This window comes from Marmota monax, unplaced genomic scaffold (genome assembly GCF_021218885.2).
Source record: "Marmota monax isolate L192 unplaced genomic scaffold, Marmota_monax_Labrador192_F-V1.1 WCK01_AAM20220418_F8-fsc00014, whole genome shotgun sequence".
NCBI lineage: Eukaryota > Metazoa > Chordata > Mammalia > Rodentia > Sciuridae > Marmota > Marmota monax.
Window position 1 is genome coordinate 4,347,729 of NW_026695222.1, and position 15,837 is coordinate 4,363,565.

The 15,837-nt window shown below is 36.0% G+C and overlaps 1 protein-coding gene across 11 annotated transcripts in view; it reads right to left on the reverse strand.

Annotated features, from left to right (window-relative positions):
- Positions 1–445: 445 nt before the first annotated feature.
- Positions 446–15,837, reverse strand: part of Plcb4 (phospholipase C beta 4) — a 381,354-nt gene continuing 365,962 nt past the window's right edge. For 9 of the 11 annotated variants that reach the window (XM_046433511.2, XM_046433508.2, XM_046433515.2 and 6 more), the window contains 6 exons: positions 14,793–14,968; positions 11,717–11,818; positions 7,689–7,746; positions 7,166–7,252; positions 4,131–4,167; positions 446–2,007 (listed from right to left, as the gene is read on the reverse strand). In XM_046433511.2, coding sequence (XP_046289467.1) covers positions 1,919–2,007; positions 4,131–4,167; positions 7,166–7,252; positions 7,689–7,746; positions 11,717–11,818; positions 14,793–14,968 — 549 coding nt within the window. In that variant the 3' untranslated portion in view covers positions 446–1,918. The remainder of the gene's footprint in view (positions 2,008–4,130; positions 4,168–7,165; positions 7,253–7,688; positions 7,747–11,716; positions 11,819–14,792; positions 14,969–15,837) is intronic. The other 2 variants (XM_058575386.1, XM_058575387.1) reach the window with 1 other exon arrangement.

Here is a 15,837-nt window from a genome sequence, read left to right on the forward strand (position 1 = left end):
GGGTTACAGAAGGATGAACTTAGTTGTGCTCTTGGAAGAGACCATTAGAATTAAAGAGAAGCCATGCAGAATCCTTGAAAACTGACAATCCAAATGTGGTGACATTCTATTAACCACAACTTTTCATGGGGTATTAGTGCTGAAAGATATGTAATTTGAGTCCCTTGATTTATAGATAAGGAAACTAGAAACCGAAAAATATAAAATTTCTCTTCTGTAAAAGAAGGCAGTGAAAATCATAAATATGAGAAAAAGAAAAAAAAAAGTCCATTACATTTGGAAATCAAGTAGAGTGTGTATTTGTAGAATTTTGTGTCATTTTGATTGCACAACATGTTAGGAGCATGAAAGAAGCCCCTTTTGAAAAAAATGAAGTGATCATTTATGGAAGACAAAAAGCTTACGAGCAAGCATCATGGGAGCAAATACTCTGACGAGCGTTAAATGTGTTTTCATTTTTTATTAGAGAAGTTGGAAGTTGAATTTCAGTATTGATGATATCATCATTTTCTCTGGTTTGTTCAGAGGAGCACACAGGATCAATCTGTACAAGCATATACAATTCCATTGGCGTTTTGTGTCCTAGAATCAGCGATCTCATTAGTTCAAGGATGCCAGGTCTCCGTGCACCCTTCTGAGGCTTGGTGCCTTCGCAGGTTTCCCAGCCCTGTACTTCTTCATGCACTCTCTGCATTGCAACTACAGCAGGCTTGGACCATGCAAATTAACACTGTAGCAAATTGTTTGAATATTTAACAGACATAAAAAGGTATTTCCTGATATGAAATTCTGAAAATCTGCATAAATATTTTTGTGTAAAATTAAATTAGTTATGTTTTTTTTTCAAACTAGAACTTGAAGTATCAAGAATGCCCACATAATTCATATACACATATATATAGACTTTTTCATTATGCTAAAAGTCTTGATAGTCAAATTATATTCTGTGCCATACATGTATTTAACCAGTATTTATTTGGCATTAGGTTAACTGTGTCTGAACAAGTTAGTCTTAACTGGTGCTTGTGTATCATGCAAAACATATTCTAGTATTCCTGTACTAATCTTGTCATGTGGCAATATTTAGATGATTTTGCTCTATAACAGTGTGAATTAAGGAGTATAAATACTTTATACATGATCACATATACAAACGTTTGCCAATAACCACTTCACAATCTTTATGGTATAATAGTGAATTCTAATATCTGGAATCTGAAGAAGCAATTCCTATAAAGCAGGGTCAGATGTAAACTTTCTTAAATGATCCTAACAGAGTTTCCCTCTGAGCACTGATGAGTTTTGGCACAGGTCTACTCTTCGGTTATATTTCTCTATTGTTCTAATAACTTTCACAACTTTTACAGGAAATTAGCTTCTGACGGCATGGTAAAGACATGGCACTTACTGATGAGGTAACTTAGATATAGAAAAATTCTGCAAAATTATTTGTTTAGCAGACCACCACTTCTGCTCATGAATTTGTAGACAGAGTTTTTGCTTTTCTTATAGTGCATGCACTTGCTATGAAATTGCTAATGCACTGTTTTTTGTTTGTTTTTTTTTAAATTGCAGCTCAAACATGTTCTAATGCATCACGAAGCAGAGTTGTTAACACCAAGCTCATTTACTTGTGATGATATCTTATAGCAAACATGTTTAAGTTGTTTTATCAATGGTTAAACTCTGCCTTACTGGAATAGATTTCTGTGGATTTGCAGCTACTTTTGGTTCAGCCAAGAAAATTCAATACTCAAACTGATAAATAGAAGTATGTGTCATTCCAAGGTTTTTTTTTTTTTGTGTGTGTGTGGTTTCAGGTAACATCTTGTCTATACATAAAGAAAATAGCTTTTGTCCATGGAGTTTGTGTTCTGAAGTTGGGTGCAATCTTCTGATGATTTGTGGTTTTGCTGCTTCAGTTTGTATTTTGGAGTTTCACACTACTGTTGCTGGTCTGCGGTCCATCTCGGCTTCCAATTTCACCATCTGCTGCATCTCCTTCGCCTATAACACCAGAAACATGGCCTTACAATGTGAAATCCTCTCCCAAAGGCATTTTTAACAACTCTGGCTTCCCTTCTCCCCTAAATGTGATGCTGTCGCTATATCCTTGCTACTCAATGTGTGGTCCGTGGACCAGCAGCATCTACGTTCGTTCCCTGGGACCTTCTCAGAAATGCAGAATCTCAGAAGTGTTGGTAGATCAGAAGAACTACTGAATCCAAATCTGCATTTTAACAAGATCCCCAGGAAAAACACTGGAAAGAAGTCTGAGTCAGTCACTTGATATCTAGACTATTTCACATCAAAATGTTCCCTTTAGTTTATATAGTTTTACAAAGTCTTTTGACTGTGTGTAGACCATTTTTAGAATGAGTGTTGCGTATGTGCAATTTATTCCCCAAATAGCCTAAAATTTTATTAAAAAATATTCTCTGAGAATCTGATTGATGGTGAAAATCAGAGAAGAGCATATTTCATTGGTTTGGCTAGAGTGTCATGTAAATAGAACATTATAGGAATATGTAGGGGTCCAGGAGTCCTATTGTCCATACTGTATCCCTGGGAGTTTTTACTTCTCTGGGGTAATTCATTCTTTATGGATGGCCAGGAAGTAAGAGAACAGTGATGAATTCCATCTCATGAATTAAGACTGTCAGTAAGACAATCAGCTGATTTGAGAGGTGAAAAGGGATCTAATGGAGGAAGGATCTGGTGACTAATCATTGTTGGGCAACATAGGGAAAATAAAAAAAGTTCATTTCAACTTTTACTTTCCAACTGATGGTCTCGATGCTTTTTGGAGGGATGAGAAAGCACCCCTTTCTTTGTCAGTGACACTTTGAAATTAAGGGCATGTAAGAATGGAAACATGGAAATATAAAGGTATAAATCAGAGGAAGATTCTGAATGCTCTGGTGCTACTATTCATGTCTGTTTGGTATTTCCAACTAAATTGAAAAATCACAGGGCAGGTTCAGTCAACTCTAGATCATACTAGAACTCTCATAATCTCTCAAATAAAATTCTGTGAAAAAAATTAGTTCAACCCACAGACCACATAGTGATTTTCTTATTATTTCTTTCATGTTACAGATTTCAATTTCATTTTGTTGAGAATGAATATAATAACACCAAAGAATTACATTTATCTGTTTACATTTGGGATGAATGATTCTCTCCACCCCAGATATTTTTTTATCACTGATAATAGTAATACTCTAATAGAAAAATGAAGAAATGGAGAAAAATATACAAACATGAAACCATGACACAAACAGTATTCATAAGAGATGACAGTGAAACATTATCAGCACTGGAAATTAAATAATTTGATGTTTGGTTAATAGTAGTAAAAAGATTCCCTATGCTTCTCCCCCTTTAGCATTTAAAGGCAATATTGAACATAGCTTAGAAAGAAGAAATGTATGACATTAAAAGATAATTTTGAAAGCTACGTTCTTGTGTGAGCAGGGTGACCATTCATTTCCATTTGCCTGGGACAATTCTAGCACATGCCTGGCTATTATGAACAGCTCTCCCTTTCTTGAACATGTCTTATTTCTGGCTCAAACAATAAGTGATAAGGTCACTTTACCAGGTGTGACTAGGGTCCTTGGCAAACTGGACTTAGCAGAGTATAACAAAATACATTATGGAACTTTTCTGCACATAGACCATAACTTTCTGTCATTAAAAACAACAGCCAATTTTCAGTGGGGCACATTAAATATTAATTGTAGTCACATTAACAATGGTAATCAATATGACTCTGTGACCCACTCTTAGCCATGGTGGGTCCATATAACAAGTGTAAATATATATATTTATATATATATAAAATTGTTCTTAATATCTGGGTTGTCTTTATTATCATGACCTGTTTCCCAGATCTGCAATTGGAAATGCTGGCTAAAATGCCATCAGAAATAATTCTCTAAAGATTTTTTTAGTATTTCAGATGAAATATTATATCAGAAATCCAAGCATGAAATAGTCAAGTGCTTTAAGTCCAAACCCTTATGATATTAGTTACGACCAGATATGAATCATAAATGGAGGTTGCATCAAGAATACTGTAATTGAGAAGGAAAGCAATGGTTTGCTCATCAGAGTTTCAGTCCTACCTTGCGTTTGGGACACTGCATGACAGGATTTCAAAAGCTGTTTGTACAAAAATAGTAATGTCAAAATTGAGTCATACATACAAAACAAAGAAAATAAATGAATATTGAAGTGAATTTGAGAAATGAAAGCAAAAACCATATACAGAAAAGGAAAAACCTAAGAATAAAACATGTATACACCCATCAGTGACAAACTTGCCCCAAGTTGATCTCAACAGAAAAGAAAAAAAAAAAAAAGAACAAATCAAAATCAAACATCCAATGCCTATTTGCCCAGACTGCATGTCTCTTCTGTGGCTGTGAACAGAGAACCCAAGCTTAAGCCAAACCCTTTATCTTGCTTTATTAAACAATAGGATTGATGACAAAAATCAATTTTTAAGACTCAACTGTGACAATAATGGAGTCGTTAATGTTCAAAATGGCACATGTCAAGACAGATGATATATCATGTAGCTAGGAGGTCTATGGAAAAACCTGAGCAGGAAAAACCTTCCTGGCCTGTGGAGTTTTAAGTGAACAACTGGCTGATGAATCAGGCAAAGCCACATAGTGGCTTACAATGAACATATGAAAGTAGGATCCAAAATCAGAACCTAAACATAGGACTGATTGTATTGCTTCTCCCAATGCCCTCGACATGGGTCTTAATTGTCAAGTTGCTTTATTGTGAGATTGGTCTGGGGGATGGCTGGGAGGATGTTTTGGAACCAGGTCACTGAAAAGCAGTAAGTAAACCACAAGATTGAAATATTTAAATGTTTAAATTAATTTCTTTGGTCTAGAAACAAAATTGGTTATGAACAAGTTCTACTATATGGTTGCAGAACCTGACTTTTATGAGGGAAGAAAGGGTCTCATGGCCTCTTTCCCACATATGGCTATGGGCTATGACAGTGTCGCGCCATGAAAAATAACTGTGAACTGACAGCTTAGCGGACCCCTAAATTAAACAAATAAAAAAAGTGCTAGAAAGATCTGGGATTCGACTACTTATAGGACAGTCCATATGTGTAAAGCCAAACAACAAAGAAATCCAAGTTCAAATTCTATATTTGCCTGAAGGGTCAGTATGATATCTTGAATTTTTTTTTCACCTTTAAATCTCATGAAATCTTCATCAGGTCTCAAAGTTTTTTATGTTCTGTGCTTTCCTAAGCTTTTGTGACTCAAAATGTCCATTGTGGGTGGTAGACATAATTTATGACACACTGAAAGGCATTTTATGAATTTTAGGAACAAAAAGCCGGCATCCTCTTAACATACAACAATTACTAATTCAGTATTTTAATGCAAGAACTCTAATGTGATTTGAATCGATCATGTATCAGTATAGACGTTCAAAGTGATTTTTTAAAAATTATTTACTCTGACTCTGAAACTAACATTAGAAAACTATATATTCTAGCTCTGAGCTACACCACTATTGTAGTGATGAGCAATTTTTAGCACATTTACATTCTTTAGTCAAATACGTTGCTAAGCAACACAATAATTTCTAAGTAGCTTCTTAATTTAGATAGTTAAAGCATAACTATGCCTTACCTTTCATTGTGCTCTTGTCCTAAGAAGGATTTTTTATTTTTAAACTTTCTCCGGGGCATCCTATCCCCACCTACTCCTGAATTACTCAAGAGGGTTCTAAAGCTTTAGAGATAATGATTTTCCCTTATTCACATTTCTACTTCCCCAGGAATACTTTCTGGGAAAAAATGTAAGAGCAAAAACACAGGTTACCTAAATCATACCAGAATGTGACATAGCCATGTGCTGGTCAACTGAATTGAACTTATGGGACAATAAACACTGATGGTCTCCTTTGGGGATTGGTGAACTATTCATGAATAGAAGCACTTAGCAGAAAAGGAAATGTGAAACAATTCAGAACTATGTAGATGAATAAAACTTTTGTCAACCAAAAAATAGAGTTTGAAACCAGAAATCAGATTGGTTGCCCAGATGCAATTAAAAAAAAAAAAAAAGATTTCACGGGTTTTACTTTCTTAAAGGTACTTTGTAATTTAATTCCTACTTAAGTGTTTTTCAATGAAAGCCATTTACTTTGAGAATGTGAATATATATATATATGTGTGTATATATATATATATATATATATTTAATTTATATATATATATATATTTAATTATGCTTTATAGATAAGAGGAAATAGAGAAGGACAATGTGGTTCAAGTACACATTTCATCGAAACTTCTGTACATGTAGTTTCTAAATGGGAGTAAATTTCTAGAAAGAATAACTTCCAAGCCAACTTCACCTAAAGAGTGAAATTTGAACTCAGAGTCTGAAATTTAAACCCTTCCTGAGGGTCATGTTGCCTTTTAAGCTAGAGGAATTTCCATCAAGTTGAAATGGTGCTGTAGAAGGCTGATGGACTACAGACCATTTGGGATGAATCCCACCTGTACTTTGGAATGTGAAAATACATCTACCCTCATCCTGTTAACTAAATGGCTGGAGTTTGGATAACTCTTTATTTATTTGATATTTAGTGTTTTGCTTTGCTGGGAAGAAGAACCAAGAGTATGGTGTCCACTCACAATGGGTGGTTTGTAGATTTGTTGGAGGCATGAATTTAAATCCTAGGAAGGATTCATAACTTCACTTTTGGACTGACATTGAAAATAGAAAAATTTTAAATTGGCTTTTAAATATAATTTCACTTGTCTGGAGGCTGCAAATTGTAAATCTCTAAATGAAACCTGAGAAGTAATTTTTGTCCTGCTTTCTTATTCACACTCTTTTAGTAATGTCGTTCTCAGAATCCCCATAACATGTTCAAATTATGACTTTTCATTCTTCTTCTTTTTCCCACAGATACTCGAAAAAATGTACTTTCTGTATTTTTTGGATGAAACTGATAAAATAGGTTAAATATCCAGCAGAATCCTCTAGGCACCTTCCCATTACCCTCTGCAGGCCAGTGGCTTTAGCAGAAGGGTCCCTGTGGGCCATGACATTTGCATACTGAAATTGGTTGACTGCCAACATGGTTTTATGTATTTTAGGTAAAATACCTGCTCATTCTGCTTCTCTAGAAATTCTAGGTGTTCAAGTTGGACTTTTTTCAATTGATCCATTTCTTTGGATTGCTTCATTGCAAGCTGCAAAAGAAAAGAAAAATTTTGATAAACTTTGGGTCACAATCTCTAAACTTATGGATGAGGGATGACTTTTAAGTTCATAATTTAAGTGAGGAAGATCATAATTCAAAAAAAGAAAGAAACATAGTCTGAATACTGTGAGAGTTTAAGCCCATAACTCTTACTGAGAAGATCTTTCCTGCTAGAACTTTAAAAAATAATAGAGTACTTATATATGACTGAAACTTGCCTTCATAGTCTATATAAAATGCTGTCAAATAATTACCCTAAAGATTTTAAAAAGAGATTAGCTTTCATGGAACAGAGAAGCTGTAATGTTCAATGTATGGAAAAAATCAAATTAAGCACATTAGTTAGAAGGCTGATATCTAAGCCCAAGTTATTGTCTACAGTTTTTATTCAAGGAAAAGTGCCAAGAAAATTATAAAGTACTTACTCTCTTTCTTTCTTCTAGAAATTTTTTAGTGTTGCTGCTGTTTAATTCTCTGACTCGCCTAAAAATAATATACAAATAATAGTTGGCATGACTATTGGGAACAAAGCTTATACAAGGAAGAACCAGTTACACTCTACTTAATTATCTGAGTAGAATTGCTGCTTTTTCCTAATTTTTATTGCAGCATTTTCAAACATACAACATACAGAGGAAAACATAAAAACTATCTGTGTACATACCTCTCAGGTTAACCAATATTCGTGTTCTACCATGATCTCATATTTTAAAGGAAGTATTACAGATTTAATAAAAGCTTCTTTTGTACTCATCCTGATTTTATTTCCCTCCTTCCTCTCTTCCCAGAGGTGTGAATCACTGTTCTGAATTTGTTCACAACTGACTTAAAATATTGTATTTTAATATTTTTAACTACAAATGGATGTGTCTATGTGCAAAATATATAAGTCCTTCTCAAACTTTCCCATGTATACAGCTTACCTGGAGGTAGAATCAAAAACATTTTTCTGAGACTGCCCCAAAAAAAGTCTGATTCAGTGGATTTCAGGTGAGCTTCCAATTCCACATTTCTAGCCATCTCCCAGGTATGCTATTGTTGTTGATATTACTTTGTATGTTTTCAAAATTTACCCAAACAGTAACATATTTTGAGTTTCTTTCCATAATTTATCACTTAGTCTCAAATTTTGGAGATAACATCTGTTTCAAACTACTCCATGGTTTCATCTACTGTATGGATTTTTCCATTAATGAACAAACTACAATATTTCCATTTTCCATTTTTGTTTATTAACAAAAATAAGTTATTTTCAAACAATGCCACAATGACCTGATACATAGGGCCCTGCAATACTTGGCACAAGAAATGTTAGTTGAATAAATAAATAAAGTTAGCGGTTTCATTCATATATATATGTGTGTGTGTGTATATATATATATTCACACACACACACACACACACACACACACACACACATACCTAGAGTTGCCAGGTGCTAGGATATAGCAAATCTATTTTTTGGGGAGGGGTACCAGGGATTGAACTCAGGGACACTCTACCACCCCCAGCCTTATTTTGTATTTTATTTAGAGACAGGTTCTCACTGAGTTGCTTAGTGCTCACTGTTGCTGAGGCTGGCTTTGAATTCGAGATCCTCCTGCTTTAGCCTCTGGAGCCACTGGAATTACAGGTGTGCGTCACTGTGCCTGGCTATGCTATTGTTTTAATTGTCATCTCCCTGATTACTGGTGAGTGGAGTGTTTTTCATGACAAAATTGACCTACAACTTGTGGAACTTTGGTAACAGTTATAAGTCTGTTCAAGTTTTCCCCATTTTCAGTCAGTTGTGAATATTTGCATTTTTTTCTAGGTTCTTCTCCACTCCACCTGTTTTTAAGTTCATTGTCTATAGTAGCCTTGATTTTTAAAAAATATTTATTGTCTCTGCAGTTATTTTCTCCTTTCCTTCCCAGTATCACCAAATTGTGTTTTCTCTTTTTCATCTTAATTTGTCTTGCTGAAAATTTATGCAAGCTTTTGTTTTTGTGGATGCTCTCCATTGCTTTTTGTTCTATTTCAGTACTTTCTGCTTTTTTATTTATTATTTCGTCCCATTTGAGATCTTTGGATTTACTCTGTTTCTTGACCTTTATACCTTCTTTAACAGTTTAGCTCATTGATTTTCACACCTTTGAAAATACATGCATCCAGCTCTACTTTTTACCTAAATATCACCTTAGCCACCTTGAACCTATCAATACATAGTGCTTGCTTTACCAATTCAGTTATAAATGCTGTGCAATTTTTGTCGAAATGTTTTTGAATCAGGAATAGAATAGTTTTTCTGTCCCTATGTCTTTCTTAGTGCTATGATAAAGTTTTAATTTTATTTCTCAGCAACATTGTAAAATGGAAACATACTCAAACAAACATATGGTATGTGTGTTTGGAAGGTAATTAACCATTTGTCATACAGAAATTATTATTATTTTTTAAATCTAGCAATTTTTTGATTTGGGGAACCAATTATCACTGCATACAAAATTATAAGAATAAATATAAGTCAAAATACAGGAAATATTTTTTAAAACTTGCTAATTAAGTTAGCTGTGACTCAGAATTGAAGATCATTTGACCTGTTGAACTAACATCCACTTTAGAACATATTTGAAAAAAAGTAAAAGATAAAGAACTATATAGAAATTAGTAAATTTTATCATGTTGAACTATTTATTTCACTTTGGACAGTCTAAAACAATTCAAATTTATGATGTGTGTTTTTTTTTAAAATCATGGCTAAGATATTTTATGTTTTTGAGCTGAGGATGATTGTGCCATTTTCATTCATCTAAGATACTTACAACAAGTTTCTTATTTGAGAATAACATCCAGAGACTGGCACCTTTTAATAATCAAGAACCAGAAAGATACCATGACATCATGCTGCATATAAGCAGTGGTACAAATGATTGATAACCTCCCTAGAGCCTTCTTATTTACTACTCCACATCGAGAGAGAAGTGTGGGAAATAAAATTCATTTTCAGGTCAAAATTACTGTGGAATTTTCTATCCCATTTTGGGTCCATTATTTCTTTCTTTCTTTTTTTAAATATTTATTTCTTAGTTGTAGTTGTACATAATACCTTTAGTTTATTTTTATGTGGTGCTGAGGATCCAACCCAGGGCCTAGCACCTGCTAGGCAAGCGCTCTACCACTGAGTCACAACCCCAGCCCCTGGGTCCATTATTTCTAATTAGTATTTATTGTAACAAAATTTCAGCACAAGAAATGTGCTAGATGGCACTAAGCTTTATATTTTATCATAGTTTGATAATTGAATGATTTAGCATCATTCAATAATTGAAATGTGTTTTAAAAATCAGTGGTACCAAGTAGTAGGACAGCAGTCCTGATGTGTTCAAAACAAGAAGGAAACATCAGGTGTCCAGTGAGCATCCACAGAAGGCCAGGCAGCAGGGGAGGGACATGAGGAGGATCTACTTTGTAGTTTCCAATCCTCTAACTGCTCAGCCTATGGCTCACAGGGTGATGAATGACCTGAAATCCTCGCTCATGTTTCTGTTTTATCCCCAAGAGCAAATCGTCACTGTGTTCTGTACTTTGCAGGGCATAAAATAATCTTTTGATGGGACATGGACTACTGTCAGAAGATCACCTCTGGTTATGTATCATTCCTCTAGGACAAGGAACCCTGCTGTCCTTAAGCACTAAGCCAGCCTCTTGATTAGCATACTCAGAGGTGGGTGGTGAGCAGAAGAGGTGAAGGTGTTATCTGTGATCACTGCTTACCAGGTGCTATTAACTCCCTCTCTTGGGTAACATGATGATTGATGCCCCTCAGATGCCTCTTTACCAGCTGCAGTTAAAGGGCTTCCACCTGGCACCTTCAGTAAAAGAAACACAACCTTGCCCAGGCAGCCTGTGACTGATCAATATGGAATATGAAAACCATATAGCCTTTCCTCAAAGGGAGACACATCTGGGTGCAAGGTATAATATGGAGCTTTGGGTCAGGCTACCAGGGGACTCTGGCTGGGACTGCAGCCTTACTGAGGCCTGCCCTGGCTCCATAGTGCTTTCCCCATTTCCCACTGCTGAAGACCCCTGGATTCCTGTCTTTCTCTCTCTTTCCAGAAAACCCACCTAACATAGGAGCAAACCAGAAAGCTGACCCAATGAAACACGGGAAGGATGTTTTGGAGTATATTATTATATCAAATTTTATAAAATTTTGTGTATAAATGAGCACACATATTTTGAAAGTACACTTATTTTACTGGTCATAGTAAACAATCAGAAAATTGCAGAATACTGTTCTACAGCAATAATAATAAATCTCAATAGTAGCTATAATAGTTGAACTCCTAGCCAGAACACACTAGCATTTTCTATTTCAGATGAATATGTGTGTCCACACACACAAATGTTGCCTCGACTGTGTCTTCAAGTCAGGATCTATTTCTCCAGTGAGTGTGCTCAGACTTACCTTTCCCGTTCTGCTTTATTCTTGATAGATTTGTCTTGGCTGATGGCTTTGCTGTTTTCCATAGAAATCTTGGCCTGGTGGGCTCTCATTTCCTTGCTTTCCCTGTTGTACGAAAAACAGAGGGGGAAATAGATGGAGAGTTCATGTTAAATGTGTACAATTTCCTTTGAAGAAGATGAAAAAGTTCTGGAAATGGGTGGCCATGACAGGTACACGACAATGTCAATATACTTGATGCCTCCTGCTTAAAAATGGCTACAATGTTACATTTTGTGTTATATATGTTTAACCATAATTTAAAAAATATAAAAGTTAACAAAGAACAAATTGTATATGTGATAACAGAACAAGGCCCACTTATTCTTCTCATTGTTGATCTTATCAAGTCGTTTTTGTATTTTGGAAAAGGAGGGAAGAAATCCCAACTCTTGTGGATCCCTGAGGGGTAGTGGGCCACCTAGTGGTGAAGTGACAGTGGTGGCCTGTAAAGATGAGACATCTTTGTCCATAAATGCAAGCATTTGTAGCTTAGCCCAACATTATTTGAGACCAGATGGGCTGGAAGAGAGAAAGAGTGCTCTAACCCTCACAAAGAAGTGCCTTTGCTGACAGTCTGTGGGAATGAAATGGAATCAATGATTTTACGTTGGCACAGAAAAAGCACCTTTTTTTACGGTGACTGATCACTGGGTGCATGAGTGTGCAGGTGGGCCTAACGAGCATTCCTGTATTTAGGTTATCTGTATGTACAATAAGGATATAGAATTTAGAATAAGAAAATGAATTTGGGTACACAGACTTTTTTCCTGGAATCTATGGAAAATTTAAAACCATGCTTGGCATCGGACATCCAAGGAATCTGCTAACCTAAGTACAGTGATTTGCTCCACATCAAAAACAATGGACAACTCTGAGAGTTCTTCAGTCAGCTACCTTAGAGCCACAGCACCAGGAATAAGCAGAGAGACTCTGGGTCCAAGGAAAATGCTCTCAAAGTTTTCCATAACTTGTTAGTAAATTGACCATTTCTTTATCTCTTTAGTCATTCATTCATTCATTTAACAAAAACTCATTGATGACCAAATGTTGCTGACAAGTGTTTACGTAAACAAGAACAACAGTTTTAACAGTAAAAATGAAACTCGACCACCAGGCACTTTAGAAAAAAACTTCAAACACTGATGTTGCTTTGAAAGATGTTGTGGATTTATTTTTTAAGGTAAATTAGTACTTTGTTCATGGTTTCAAATGACTTCCTAAGTAATATGAGAACCAGTTTACTTATTATTTTTTTTCAGATGATGCCTACTGTTTGGAGCATTTTTTTTTTTTGGTACTGGGGATTGAACCTAGGGGTGCTCAGTCACTGAGCCATATCCCCAGCCCTTTTTACTTTTTATTTTGAGTCAAGGTCTGCTAAGTTGCTGAGCACACAATTCTCCTGTGTCAGCCTCCTGAGCCACTAGAATTATAGGAATGCACCACCATATCCAGCCTTTTTTTTTTTTTTTTAACAATTCAAGTACAAAATGATTAGAAAAATGCCTTATGGCCACCAGGCATGGTGGTATAATATCAGCTACTTAGGAGACAGAGGCATGAGGATCACAGTTCTAAAATAGCCTTGGAAACTTAGTGAGACATTATCTCAAAACAAACAAAACAAAACAACAAAAACAAAATTAAATGAAGAAATCATTTCAAAAAAGAAAAAGAAACAAGAAAGGTGATTTATGCTGTGCAGTATCTTTAAATAAAGGTAAACCTCTAAAATCTGGCACTGTAGCAACAGTCAATGGCAGAATGAGAAACAGATATTTTTTGCATATTGAATCAAGAACATAATTACTAAGGAAAAGAGAAAGATGACTTCTAATCCTGTGCAACCAAATAGAATATTTTCAACTGCAAGAGGTATATGACATTATCTCAGAGGAGATACAGCATGTTGTACTTTACCTAGTTGTCTCAAATGAGAATCAGAAACTATGGCAAAAAGACTTTATATTCTATGGAAGTTTCTGGGGCTGGGGATATATAGCTCAGCTGGTAGAGTGCTTGCCTAGCATGCACAAGGCCCAGGGTTCAAACCCCTGCACCACCACTGGGAAGGAAAAAAAAAAAGAGAGAGAGAGAATTCTCTGTGGAAGTTTCTATCATTGTAAAATAGGGCTAGGAACTTGGGCATGAAACTCAAGAATTTATGCAGTTGACATTTTTAAAAGCATGTTGTTTATTGTATAATGCTTGTTTTTTTTTTTATTCTTTGTGGACATCAACATGTCCCAACTGTGGCATACAGCAGTCTCCAAAAGGAAGCAAGCGAGCTGTAGGCAAGCTGGGGTGAACAGATGTTATTGACACAAACACTTCTTTCCAGGGGAAAGTCCAGCTCAACCTGGGCGATAGTTCAAATACAATATTTACTTTGTTGAAGTAGGGAGAGGCAAAGGAAGATATATATATATATATATACATATATATATATATATATATATATAGAGAGAGAGAGAGAGAGAGAGAGAGGCTGTATTTTGACCAGGCCTGTCTTCCTAACATTCACAGAAGTCCTAATAATGTGAAGAAGAGGAGAGGAGGTCGCTCCCAAGTTAGTAACCGAGTGATGAGAATAACTCTGGGAGCTCCACTGGTTGGTCTTTTCTCCCTCAGTGTTTTTTCTTCTTCTGGATCATTTTTCAAAGGCCAATTCCAGCCCTACTTCTATAAAGCCTTCGGGATCACTCAGAGCATGTAGAGCACCTTTGGGCTGGATGCCCTTAGTGTGTGTGACATTTTGTAGTATGTATCATACACTACTTGCAATTTCATTTAACTTTTCATGTGAATGTAACATCTTGCCAATAATTGTAAGCTCTCTGATGGCAGAAGCCATTTCTTATAGTTCACCTTGTTCACACCAACTGTATGATAAGAATGTACATAAAAGGTTAACATTGTATGTCAAGTGTACATGCACACGCACATGTGCACACACGTGTGCACACACGAGCACCTACAACCAACCAACCTCTTTTAAAAACTAGCAGTTTACTCTGGAAATGGCTAACTCTCCTACCTGTCATGGGACAGTTTCAGCTGCTGGGTTTGCTGCTCGTGAGCATTGATTAGTAGCTTTCTCAGTAGTTCACACTGCTGGTTAAGGTGCAGGTCCCGTATTTCTTGCTCCTCAGCACTGTGGGTGTTGATCATTTCTGACCACTCCTTTGTGTGCTGTGCTACAATCTCTTTGACCTATTTGGTGGAAAGGAGATGCGGTAATCTAGAATGCTCATAGATCAGGTACAAATTGAAAGCAAAATATTATTCATGCACGGCAGATCCCTCTCACCCCTATAACTACAAAAGAATGAGTAAACAAATAAATAAAAATAAAAGTACTAATCAAGGAGAATTGGGAAGTCATTGCCTATTAACATAAATCAAGCACTTTGGTTGTAAATATTTAACTGGGACCTATTATGTCACTGCCTAACTTGCCCATGCTCTGGTGTGTCTGGTCCTGGGGCTCCTTTATCAGTTTCACCAGCATTCTCTTCATGCTTTACCTGCTTTGTTTTCATCATGTAACAGGTCTGAACAGAGAGCTGTGGCATAATTATTTCTGGATCATGACTTACTGCATCCTCCCTAATACATGTGTGGGTAGATGTCCTCCCCTCTTTGCAATGTGGTACTAATGTTCCTCTTGTCAACAGGTAGAATCTATTTCTCCACATCCTTGAATTTGGCTGACTTTCTGACTTCCTCCAGCCAATGAGATAAGAGCCAACATGATGCAAGTAGAGGCTTGGGCAGTGCTTATATTTCTTGGGCACCCTGTGGCAACCTGTGCTAGTCTGATGGAAGCTGAGAGGTCAAGAAGCAAAAGACAGCCAGCAGCCAGCCAATCGCCAGAGGTGAGGCCTGCACATGAGTACTATCAGACTCATAGATTTTTTTTTTTTTTTTGTAAATTTAATATTGCTGGAAGAACTGTTTCTGCTCTTCATTGACTCTTAGGATTTAGGTCTCCAAATACCCATAACCTTAAGTAAGGTCTTTCAATTTATTTTTTCCTATCTTGGGGGAAACATAAGGAATTATGTTCATCTCTTAGTACA